The 12,073-nt window shown below is 36.1% G+C and overlaps 1 protein-coding gene across 9 annotated transcripts in view; it reads left to right on the top strand.

Moving 5' to 3' along the window:
* The window catches only part of LOC150085310 (calmodulin-binding transcription activator 2-like), a 736,406-nt gene that overhangs the window by 525,048 nt on the left and 199,285 nt on the right, over window positions 1-12,073 (top strand). For all 9 annotated transcript variants that reach the window (XM_090373990.1, XM_090373988.1, XM_090373984.1 and 6 more), the window contains 2 exons: window positions 1,170-1,311; window positions 9,915-9,961. In XM_090373990.1, coding sequence (XP_090230116.1) covers window positions 1,170-1,311; window positions 9,915-9,961 — 189 coding nt within the window. The remainder of the gene's footprint in view (window positions 1-1,169; window positions 1,312-9,914; window positions 9,962-12,073) is intronic.

The raw sequence follows: 12,073 nt of genomic DNA, 5'->3' as shown, positions 1-12,073 counted from the left end.
TATGGAGGTGATTGGTGTATCCAGATGCCTGATATGCCTTTCCATAGTGCCCCACAAGTGCTATATGGGATTGATATCAGAGGAGTTCAGAGGCCATTCGATATGCTGGAAGTTAGAACTGTGTTCCCCAAACCATTCCTGCACATCAAGTGCCCAATGGCTCAGCGCATTGTCATCTTGGAGGACACCATTGCCATTCGGGAAAAAGTGCAACATAGTGGGGTGTACACAGTCAGCAAGCAGTTGACGATAGCGGAGATTAGTGATATGTTGTTCCACATGCACTAGGAGTCCAAATTCCTGCCAGTGAAACATGTCCCACAACATACAACTGCCTCCACCGGCCTGCACTTTTGATACCATGCATGATGGACGAAGAGCCTGATGTTGTTGATGCGAAATCTGTACACGACCATCCACGCTGTGGAGTAAATAACGTGACTCATCCAACCAGCATACCTTCTTACAGTCTTCTAATGTTCAATTTGCATGCTCTTTGCACCAGGCGAGTCTTTTAAGCTGATGAACCTTGGTTAGGAGAGGATGGTGTAGGGGTTATCTGCTGGTATAGCCCATACGTGTGCGATGCATGGTCATGCCAGATATTGTTCCAGGTTGGCCCATGTTGTATCGAGTAGTCAACTGTTCAACAGTGCTGTGCCTCTACGAGTCATCAGACCCGATGCTCACCTCTAACATCAACCTTTCACTGATCTTTGCAGTTTTACTGTTGGGTCGTTGTTTGACCATTTTGATGCCAGTCCTGGTACACTTTAACAATGGCGGCTCTCAAACACCCCACCAGTTCAGCCGTGTGGGAAATCGAGGCACCAGCTCGTTGAGCTTCCACAATCTGTCCTTTATCCAAGTCCGATAAATCCTTCCTTTTACCCATCATGCTCGAAATTTTACTACCTACTGAACCACTGACACCTTATCTATGCTACATAGATCGACTAACTGTGCATTCTCGTACCTCACGTGGTCAACAGGTCGCATTCAGTTTTCATAGTGGTGGTCATAATTCAGTGATCACTCAGTGTATATGCACTCCTCGGGGCCCACATGCCATAAATGTATATACCTGTACATTCTCTGGAAAAGGTTAAGTAATAACTGTAGCATATACATTATATGCTAAATGTGTTTCCTTTAACATCATCTTTCAGAATCCAGATATTGTATTGGTACATTACCTGAATGTACCATACAGTGATGATAATAAATTACTTATAACTCCTAGTCTCAGCTGCTGTGCAGACAAAAAGGAATGGACAAAAGAAGAATTGATCTCTCAATTAAAACCTATGTGTAAGTTTAAAACTTATGTTTGTAATTTCGTTTTTTTTTTTTTTTTTTGTATTAACTTTTAGTTATTAATTTCTACTACTCTGAAATTAAATTTTTAGACTGTTAAAAATTTAATTTTTAATTTCTAGCTTTCTTTTCTGAATCCATATTGAGAAATTAAGCATTTCGTAAGGGTTTTTGTAAGTAGAAAATAATAGCTTGCAATTTTCTCATGGCATTATGTGACACATATTTAGAAGAAATATCCTGATTTTTGGTGCATTCTGCTGTATGGATCTCTATTAAAAATTTTCTGAATTCCAATTTCTAATAGTCGGCCAATATATTTTTGCATAAATAGTAGTAGAGGTTGTCTGACTGGGGAGCATGTTTAGATATTTGGCAGAAAATACACTTTTAAAAGACCCGTTTTTAACATGATTTTTTTTTTATAATTTATATTATATTTTATATTTTTTCTTAATATAGATTTTGCATTTATATCTATAACATTTATAACAGTCTAAAAATTTATTTTATTCTCCTCTATAATATCTTTATACTAATTGTACAACTATCAATAGGCAGGTTTTTAAATTTTAATTTATTACTCAACATGTACATACTGTTATTAAGAAGGCAACTTTTAAATTAGTAAGGTTTCAAGGTTATACTTTAATACAACTTTTTCTTTATAAATAAATGAAATAAATTGAAACATTGATGTGGTATATTATAAAATAAAACAGTGTAATATACAGTACACCAAAAAAATGCAGGAAGCAGTTGTGTAAACTGTGATTATTGTGTGCAATATTGATGAAGATAGCAATTGGGTAATCTTTCATTTATACACAATGTACAGCCAAAGGAATTTATCGTTTTATTGTAGCAGATAAACCAGTGCAGCAGTTTTAAAAATGGGCCATGCATTTTTTGTGATAGAATGATCTCACAATGTGTATACCTTATTGTCCCCAGGACACCAGCCTTATCTGCTCTCCTGCCACTGAAGTGCTAAGTAGCACAGAAATGTTTTTTGGCAAAGTTGCTTTACATTCATGTTGCTTCATATTTAGGATTCCATTTCAGACATTCAACTGACTTGATTTCCACATATTCATTTTGCAGTATTGTTATAGTTTAGTGTTTATTAATTGTTTTTGGCTTTTTTTCTTTCTGTAAGAGTAAAATAGGTTCTTCAGTTTTCACTCATTTTAAGAGATGTTTTTTTTTTTTTTTTTGTTCAAATGTTGTTAAGGTCAGAGGAATTCTTAAAGGCTGCTTCAGTTGTGGCTGTAGTTAAACAGTCTCGGGTGAAGGCAGTGTGGTAACCCCTCCTACCATTCCAATGGATTATTATGAGATTTTTAGCATACATGTTATATGAGCTGAATGCAATTTAGCCCATGGAAACTCACTTATACAGTCGTGAATCTAATAGCTTACGAAACAACGCAGTTTCAAACATGTTTTTAGCTTAGGTGTGATGTAGTTTGACATAATTGAGAGCAGTAGCACTTTGGGCATTATTATTTGATTTATTCTGGAATGAATAAGCATCATTTATAAAATATAGTACCTGGAATTGATGAAATTTACATATCACAACCATTGAAGATGTTGATCAAAAAATCAGCTATAGCCATGCACATACATGTGGAACCACAATTTCACTATAATGAATATGGGAATTATCTATTTCACCTCACACTTCTGACATATAAATAGGATTGGTTCTTATCAAACATTGTTAGCTTAACTAACAGATATCATGGCATGGCCAGATTTTAGTGCTCCCCCCCCACTCCGTATGAAATCATCAAATAGGTTGATTTCCATGTAATGCAGTTAGTCTGAGCTTGTTTCTCCTGGATGAGAGTGGAAGGCTGAATAGCATGGTGGAAACTTGAGGTCCCAACTGATAAACTAATCTGTCCTCCTCCTATAGAAAAATAAATTTATTTGTTTCCCTTTAAGTGGAACTTGGTGTTTTATACACCTGTACAAGTGCATGACATTTTTTAAAGATGTTTTATTTTATTTTTTTTTGATAATTACAAACAGTTTGGGGATGGGGGCACAATGTGGGGTTTGTAGAGTCTTTCACTATGCCACTGATCCAAGTCTGTTCCTCCGAAACATACATGAGGATTTTGAACATAATAGTATAATCAGAATGCTGGCCAAAAGAAGGAGAGCTTGGTTTTTAAAAGATTTGTAGTTTTATAATATTAATTTGGTAATGTATCCAGGGTTTTATCATTTTATCTGTTCTTTTTCTATTCTTATAAATTAAATATGGTGATTCTTCTTCTTCTTCTTGGTCCTTAGCTCGCAGCTGGGGAAGGCGATTGGCCACGCAACCAGTATGCTGCTGTAGGTGCCGCAGGGTTTCGGACTTGCTCTGTGATGTTCTTCCATACTTTACGATCCATGGCGTCAGTCCTGGCCTGGTTAAGGTCGAGACGTCGGCTCTTCAAGTCATTTTCCACTTGCTTGGCCCACGTTTTCCTAGACGCAGTCCGTTGGATGCTCCATTGGGTGGGTCGTTGTCTCCAAAGGAGTGTGGATGGTATTCTGTTCGTGCCCATTCTACATACATGGCCAAACCATCTAAGCCTTCGCTTCTGGATTTGGTCGGCAATGGTTGGTTGCTGTTGGCATGTGTGGATGGTATCATTAGTGATGCGATCACGAAGTGAGATTCCCAAAATCTGCCGCAGGCATCGCATTTGGAATACCTCAAGTCTGTTTAAATCTAGCTTGAGACAAATCCATGTTTCTGATCCATAAAGGAGAATGGGCAGGATCAAAGTCCGGAAGAGTCAGATTTTAGTCTTTGAGGAAATGTTGGTCCTCTTCCACAGACATCATTTGAGCGATGCGAACGCAGTGGCCGCCTGTCCAATTCTGCTGTGGATTTCCATGGTGGATGCAACTTTCTTCTCCTGGACCAGCGACCCAAGGTATTTAAAGTCCTGCACTTGCTCGATCTGGACACCTTCGAGATAGATGGTGGCTTGCGACCCATCTGTTGTCAGGGCTTTTGTCTTATCAGCATTGATCTTCAAACCGTATGGCCGGGCAAGGCGGGCAATGTCGTAGAGGATGTCCGTGGCTTCAGAGTCGTTACCAGCAAAGATAGCACTATCATTGGCAAACATCAGGTCAGTCACATAGTGATCCTTGTCATATTGTATGCCCCGTCTGTTTCTGAATGCTTGCCTCATAATGGCGTCGACCACGATGTTGAAAAGCAACAGGGAGGCTACATCCCCTTGGCGGACTCCAAATATGGTGATTAATATTAAAACAAAACACTATATGTACAAAAAGCTTCTATCACTTACCAAACAAACAACAATAAAAACTTTATTTAAAAATTATGGTTTATAGCAAATAAACTGTAATAAATTGTAGCTGTACAAAATAGTTAAAATATATATACTAAAAATACATATGTTGCCTTTATCAACTGATTTTGGCACATCATGGCCAGTGTGCAATAAAAAAATAAAATCAAAATCTTTATCAACCTAATAAATAATGTGACACGTCTAGTCTCTTTATGTCTCAAAGCTACACTAACTGAAATACATGACAGGACGTCATCTGATTCTAGGAACATATAAGCAAAAATGTTGAAGAAAGTAATGCATTACAAGACATGCATGTGAATATTCCAAAATTGCAACCACTGTTTATCATTCTGCAGTGTAACAAAGTTGGGATAAATCTAACTCTCTTACATTTCTGTTAATATTGTGTGTTGAATATTGCCAATATGAAGAGCCTGAAACACTCAAATCATGGGCATTCCATTTGCACATTCATAGAGATTCCAGATACTAATAATGTTGGCATTGACTTAAGTCCCTTGACATCAATACTGAATGCACTGTTAATTGGGAATGGTATGAATCTGATCTCATCTTTGAAACCCTTATATTTCAAAATAAATGATGGCTGGGAAACGAGATAAGAGAATGCCATTGTCTTGAATTTAAGATATCTTCACAAACATGGTGTAATGAATTGCACACTTTTTCTCACATATGCCCAGGATCATATAACTTCCTGGACATGTGAGCCACAATATGCAAGAAAAGTGATGCATTACATTCATAGACATATCTGTGTGATTTTTTGCATTACACAATGTATTTTTATTTATATTCACCTATAAATTGTTTTATGGTATATATTAGTTAGTTATTTGGTTTTTAGGAGCATTAGCAACTAAGGCCATATTGCTCCGTGAATATGCGGTGGTCATTTCTGACCTTTCCGCATCCTCCGTATTTGGTGGTGATGGCCTCGAACCCCGGTCTAATCAAGAAGCGTGTGCTATGCACTGCTGCTCCTTCCCACCTGGCTACGGAGGCGCCCCTATGGTATATATATTTTAACTTTTATACAAATATAAATTATTATGGTTCATTTATTGTAAATGAAGTTTTTATTTCCTTTTAGTTGGCCAGGTCTAGAAGTTCATCATGCATTTCTTCTTGACACCCTCAAAAGTCAAGAAAAGGCTGCATTTTGTGATGTATTTTTATTATAAAATGGTTTCAAAAGTATAGGATTTTAAGATGCATCAGTACTACGTGGAGAGGCATTGCTGATTAAAATTCGATTCTTCATAATCACAGTGTTCTATGTTAATAATTATTCATCATCATTATAGCATTACTAAAATTATAGACTTTATATACTGTGTATAATGTACGAAGTTAAATCTCTCTCTCTCTCTCTCTCTAAATTTTTGTCCAGTTCAGAGAATGAGTTTCCATATTGTTGTCCAATGTTCATTTTATAAAATGAACATTGGACAACACCTAATATTACTATAGTAATGTTAGGTGGAAACAGTCAGTTGAAATAATTTAAAGTCACAAAACACACCATGATGCATAAACTTTAAAGCAAAAAATAAATATGACATCAGGCATTCATTACATTGGTATAGAGGGCGTTATCATTTGTCACCCATTTGGAAAAGATATAGGTGTGATTCCCTCATCACAAGTTGGATGAGAAACCATAAAGACTTCTTTCACTCAGGGCTGTAGTAAACCAATCCCTGCGAGAAGTGTAATTATTTTTCACCAATAAACTCAGGAAATACTGAAGTTTCTGAGAGTTATTTTGAAAAACTCATATCCTTAATTGTCATAGTGCTGAACAATTCAGGCCCTTGAACCTAGTGCCTTAAATAACCCAATCTATTACAAAAGATTATAAACAAAAATATTCAAATTGTCTAAAGGTAAGTACAGTGCCATAAGTTACTTCATAAAGCTGCAAACTATATTCATTTGTCTTTAAAATATTCATTTTCATAACTTTCCATCTTATATATACCTTTACGATTAACTACAAATGCAGTGGACTCCTAGTTAATTAGCTACTTGTTTAATCATCCTCTTTCTGGGAACTGACTCCTTCTTGTAATTCAGCCACTTGAAATGATTATTCCCCCCCATCTCCCTTGTTATTACTTTGTTCAGATCATATGTAGAATTAATAGAATTATGGCATTCTTTGTCCCTAGTCACATGTAGTGACCATGTGCCAAGTTACATTTCAAATTTTGTGTGATTTTTTTTTTTTATGATGATTTTGTTGTTTTTTTTAACTTTTATTTATTTTTCCTAATGATTTTGTTTCTAATTAAATTTAAATTAAAATATATATGCTGTGTGATCAAAATGTTTTGGGACTGACTTTGTAACTTCAAATTCTGGCATCATATTGAGTAGTTACAACTTGCAACATGTTCTTAGACTCATCTATATATATATATATATATTAATTTATGAATCACCAGTTTATCTTCAGTCAGTCTGAATTAGTACATGTTGAAGAGAACTTTGTGTTTGTTGCATTTTAAAATGAGTGATTTTACTGAGCAGGGAAATTGCACAAAATTTTGCTTCAAAATTAATGCAATTTCAAATCATTTTCGTAACAGAAACCACAAAATGTTAAAAATTGTAAAAATGCTATTCAAGAAGATGATATATGTTATTCAAAGACTTTTCAGCTGTTTTCAGAGTTTAAAGAGGGCCATTTGTCCATTGAAGATGATTCTTACTATTGGCCACTCTTCAACCTCAAAAATCAATGATTTAGTCTCTTGTGTTCATGATCTGATCAGGGGCAATGTTGATTTGCAAAGTTGCTAGTGAAACTAGTATTTCTTATGGGACAATCAATTTTAACACAAGATGTGATACATTTCAGCCAAGTTTATGCTTCACATCCTCACTGATTATCACAAAGATTGGAGTGTTCTTGCATCTCAGGATCTTCATCAACATATTGCTGACCCACACTTTGTTTCCAGAATCATTACTGGTGTTGTAGGTGATCGGCTATGACCCAGAAATGAAGGCCCAGCCTCTCAGTGGAAAACTTCACCTTCTTCAAGACCAGAAAAAAAAAGGACAATTTCAATAAAATGTGAAGATATGCTTATATGATTTTGGCTCTCAGTGCATTGTTCATTATGGTTTGTTCCACATTGTCAAATGGCAAACTAATTCTACTTCAGAACAGTTTTACAGCAATTTTGCAATGCTATTTGGAGAACATGGCTGGATATGTGGGCTTCAGGGAATTGGTACTTGCATTGTGACAATGCCCATGCACACTTGCCATTTGCCACTCAAGAATTTCTTGCACAGCACTCCATCACTGTGGTTCCCATATAGCCATGCACACTAAATTTTGCTTTGCCCTGGTTTTTGTCTCCTTGCAAGGTCACAGATTTGCAACTGAGGAAATTATTCTAAATGCCACACAAGTGATTAGCAATAAAAAGAAGCTTAACAGGAATACTTCCAGAAAGTGCAGAAGCATTGGAATGTATACCATGTCAAGGAGACTATTTCAAAGGAGATCTATCCGAATAACCTTCAAACTTTGTTGTTTCTAAATATTAGTTCATTCCTCAAATGTTTTGATCACGTCTTATACATCTCTATTTCATTTATATATTTCTAATAAATAATAATTTTGTTTTTGTATGTATTATTCACCTCTCTATATTATCATGTTTTTTACTGCATTAGTAACTAATTAATTAACAAAATAATTAAAGCTGAGACATAAGTATTGTTTCAAGAACACATGGCAGCTCTCCATCTGAAATATCTGTATTAATGATAGCTTGTGTAACTGGACTATGTTTCTCAATGGTTAACATGGAGATGTCATTTGATTTACTCCTACTGAACAGAGAATTTTCTGTAAATCATTCATTAAGATGCAAAATGTATGTGCTTGAAATAGGAAGCATCAGTTGGTGTTACAGTTTATTTCAACATTTGTTCATCCACTTCTAACTTACACTTGAGTACTAATTTTACAGTGGCTTGAATGCCTCTTCAACTGAACCTTTTCTTTAAGTAAAATAATTTTATTACAATTATGTAAAATTCACATGGCTGAACTACACCAGCCACATGATATTGAACTCTTTTTTTTTTTTTTTTTTTCTCTGCATATCTCCCTTGAATCATTTTTAAAGGACAGCTTTCATTATACCTCACTTCCAATTACCATCAGTATTTCCAACAAACTCTCCTTATGAATACTATTCATCTTATAATCCTCATGTCTGCTGCAAGAGCAAATGTTGTAGCACTGTTTTAAGGGCTAAGATATTTTTTTTAATTTCTACAATTGTATTGTCAGCTGCTCAGAGTTTGACATTGCAGACAATGCTGTCTTCCTTTTTTTTTTTCTCTTGGGAGGGGTGGGCGAGCTCATCACTCTCTTACACTTTTGTTCTGAAATCATATTATATTATATTTAAAAGGAAAAGCAATTACATAAACATACCATAGAAATATGTTGAAGAATACCTGAATATGAGCAGTTAGACACTAATATGTATAGTTACTAATATTTTGAAGTAATTTTATTTCAAAAGAAAGAAGGGTATTATATAAGGGAAGAAATTAAAAGCTTAGTAAATTTTGAACTGTAAATCTAGAAAATAAGTCTTGATTTGAATCATGGAGGGGAAAAAAAGTGCTGCTTATAATTCAGGCAGATTTTTTTTATATAAAAAGTATACAGTATATAAAATATACAATATATAAAAAAATAAGGTTTTTTCCTACTCAAGAATGGGACAAATTTACCTTGAAAATGTGCAGAATTTAAAAGAAATAACACATGCAACAAAGCCTTTTTGTTACTTCATGGTTTACTTTATCAAAATACACAACGTTGAAGACTTAAAATATGAAGCTACTCTTAAATTACCTTGTACTTTTCATTAGCATGAGAGGAATTTTTTTTTTCACGTGACTGATTTTATTTGTCTTGTGGCTGTGGACTGCGTTGTTGTTTCTTCCTGGGAACGCTGGCTTTTATGGTTTTTCAAACCAACTGTAGAATAAACACAATTTACAGAACAGTATACTGATGTCTCAAACTTTAGTTGGTTTGACACAAATTCCTGACATTTTGATGCACCCCCATTTATGCCAGTTAAGCAGGAGTTCACTGGAAGCAGTAAATATAATTTTATCACCTCTATTTTAGAAAAATATATATATATAGTTGTAATATTTTGAGATTTTTATGATATGTCTTCTTTGTTTCAGTTTACAGTGAAAATAAGCCAGATTTGAACAATGAACTGGAAATCTCTGTAAGAAACTGTTTAGCTGTTTTGATATTGATAGTGCAATTTTTTCAGTTCTTTGTAATATGTTTAATTTGATAATTTGTTTTATGTAAGTTGTATGTACTAATGGTAATGGTAATTTCCTTTATAAATTAACTTTGGATTTGGATTTTTTTTTTTTTTTTTTTTTTTTTTGAAAACCTGAAATAAATGCTATACCAAATTTTCAACCAGAAATAAACAATTGTCTGTTAAAATGGTTGTCCTGAAGGTACAATATCAGCTTTCAAGGAACTATAATGATATATGCATACAGGGTGTCTCAAAAATATTGGTACAAACGTTTAGGAGAGGTAGGTAACATCTAAAGGAATGTGAATCACATAGGAACCCATAACTGTAAATGACACAAGACAGTAATTAGTGGCGAACATTTATTTGACATAATATTAATAATGGAGTATGAGATCGATGCATTTCATGATGTTACAACAGATGCTCGAAAGTTCCACCATGAGATGCAATGCATGCGTGACACCAACGCAGCATGGATTGGCGGACAGGGTCGAACACACCTGGAGTTTCTTTGACAGTAGCAGTAGCGCAGACGAATCTCGCCACGAGATCCATTTCCGTCTCCACAGGCGATTCATACACGATAGATTTGAGGGCCCCCCCACAGAAAGAAATCAAGTGAGCATGGGGGCCAGGCAATGGGTCTACCATGGCCAATCCATCGACGCCCAAAACGCCTGTTCAAATGGTCACAAACACGCCTTCCATAATGGGCAGGCGCCCCCGCCATGTTGAAACCAAATGTTGCATCTCACATTTGCTAGAACATCGTCAAGTAACCCGGGTAGAACTTGTTCAAGAAAGATCCAATATTTAGCAGAGTTCATGCGGGATGGTAACAGGTATGGGCCAACTAAGCAGTCACCGACCATACCTACCCACACATTTATTGCGCAGCGATGTTGTGCTGCATGGGGGGGGGTGCACACTGTGTGGGTTGTCGTGAGCCCACACATGAGCATTGTGCTGATTGAATAACCCTCCCGAGTGAAATAAGCCTCATCCGTGAACAAAACATAGACTGGAAAATTCAAGTCTTGAACACTTGGAGAAACCACTGCACAAAAGACACACGTGCAGGATGATCTTGGGGGAGCAGTAACTGAACCCTTTGGAGATGAAAGGGGTGTAAGGAATTGTCGTGCCAGACATGCTGTACACTGCAACGAGACACTCCTAAGGCAGAGGCAACGGCACGTGTGCTGGTAGTAGGATTATTCTGGACGGTATTCAACACTTTCTTCCATGGCAGGAGTTTGCGTCGAATGTGGTCTGCCCGCATTATTCCTGTTACCTCTAAATGACCCATAATCGCACATGCGCAAACAAATGGTGGTCCAGTACATGTCTGTCTGGGAAGCATTCTCGATAAATTCGTTGAGCGGCTCGTCCATTGCCCTCTCCTAATCCATACACTAGGTGCATGTCTGCCAGCTCACAGTTCGCATATCAATGCATGCTCTTCGTGCGGCGACTACTGCTTGAATGAGTAAACCATAAATTTTCCCTCTCGCGAACTGATGAACAGCGCCATGTACCGACTTACGGTGACGTTTCCGGTTATGGGTTCCTATGCGATTCACATTTCTTTAGATGTTACCTACCTCCCCTAAACGTTTGTACCAATATTTTTGAGACACCCTGTATAAGCTCACAATTGAAAGTGCACAATGGCTTTGATTTGATGTATTATGTAGCTGCCAGTGTACCATTAAACACTTAATAACCTGCCAACTCATACAGCAATACTTGCTGTGTGAGTTGGCAGGTTACAAATAGCCTTGCAGGAAAAATTCAAAATGAGGGGAAAAATTGTAAATAAATTATATTTATGAAGAATGCCTGCAAAATCTTCAGGATCGCTGGGTCAAAGGAAAAGCTTCTTTGCTACTGTAAATGTCAGCATTATTATCATTTGTGTAGCAATATTCTCAACTGGTTTCCATAGTTATGTTGCTCACGTATTGTTTTATTTTTTACAACTTTAAAAAATAAATAATAACAGAATGATGTACCAGTAATAATTTCAAAGATATATTTTTTTGTGCAGTCTTAATTCAT

The sequence above is a fragment of the Mastigoproctus giganteus genome, chromosome 5, assembly GCF_048544385.1.
Source record: "Mastigoproctus giganteus isolate SK-2022 chromosome 5, ASM4854438v1, whole genome shotgun sequence".
Lineage (NCBI taxonomy): Eukaryota > Metazoa > Arthropoda > Arachnida > Uropygi > Thelyphonidae > Mastigoproctus > Mastigoproctus giganteus.
The sequence above is the reverse complement of the archived record's forward strand: the minus strand, read 5'-3'. Positions and strand labels throughout refer to the sequence as shown.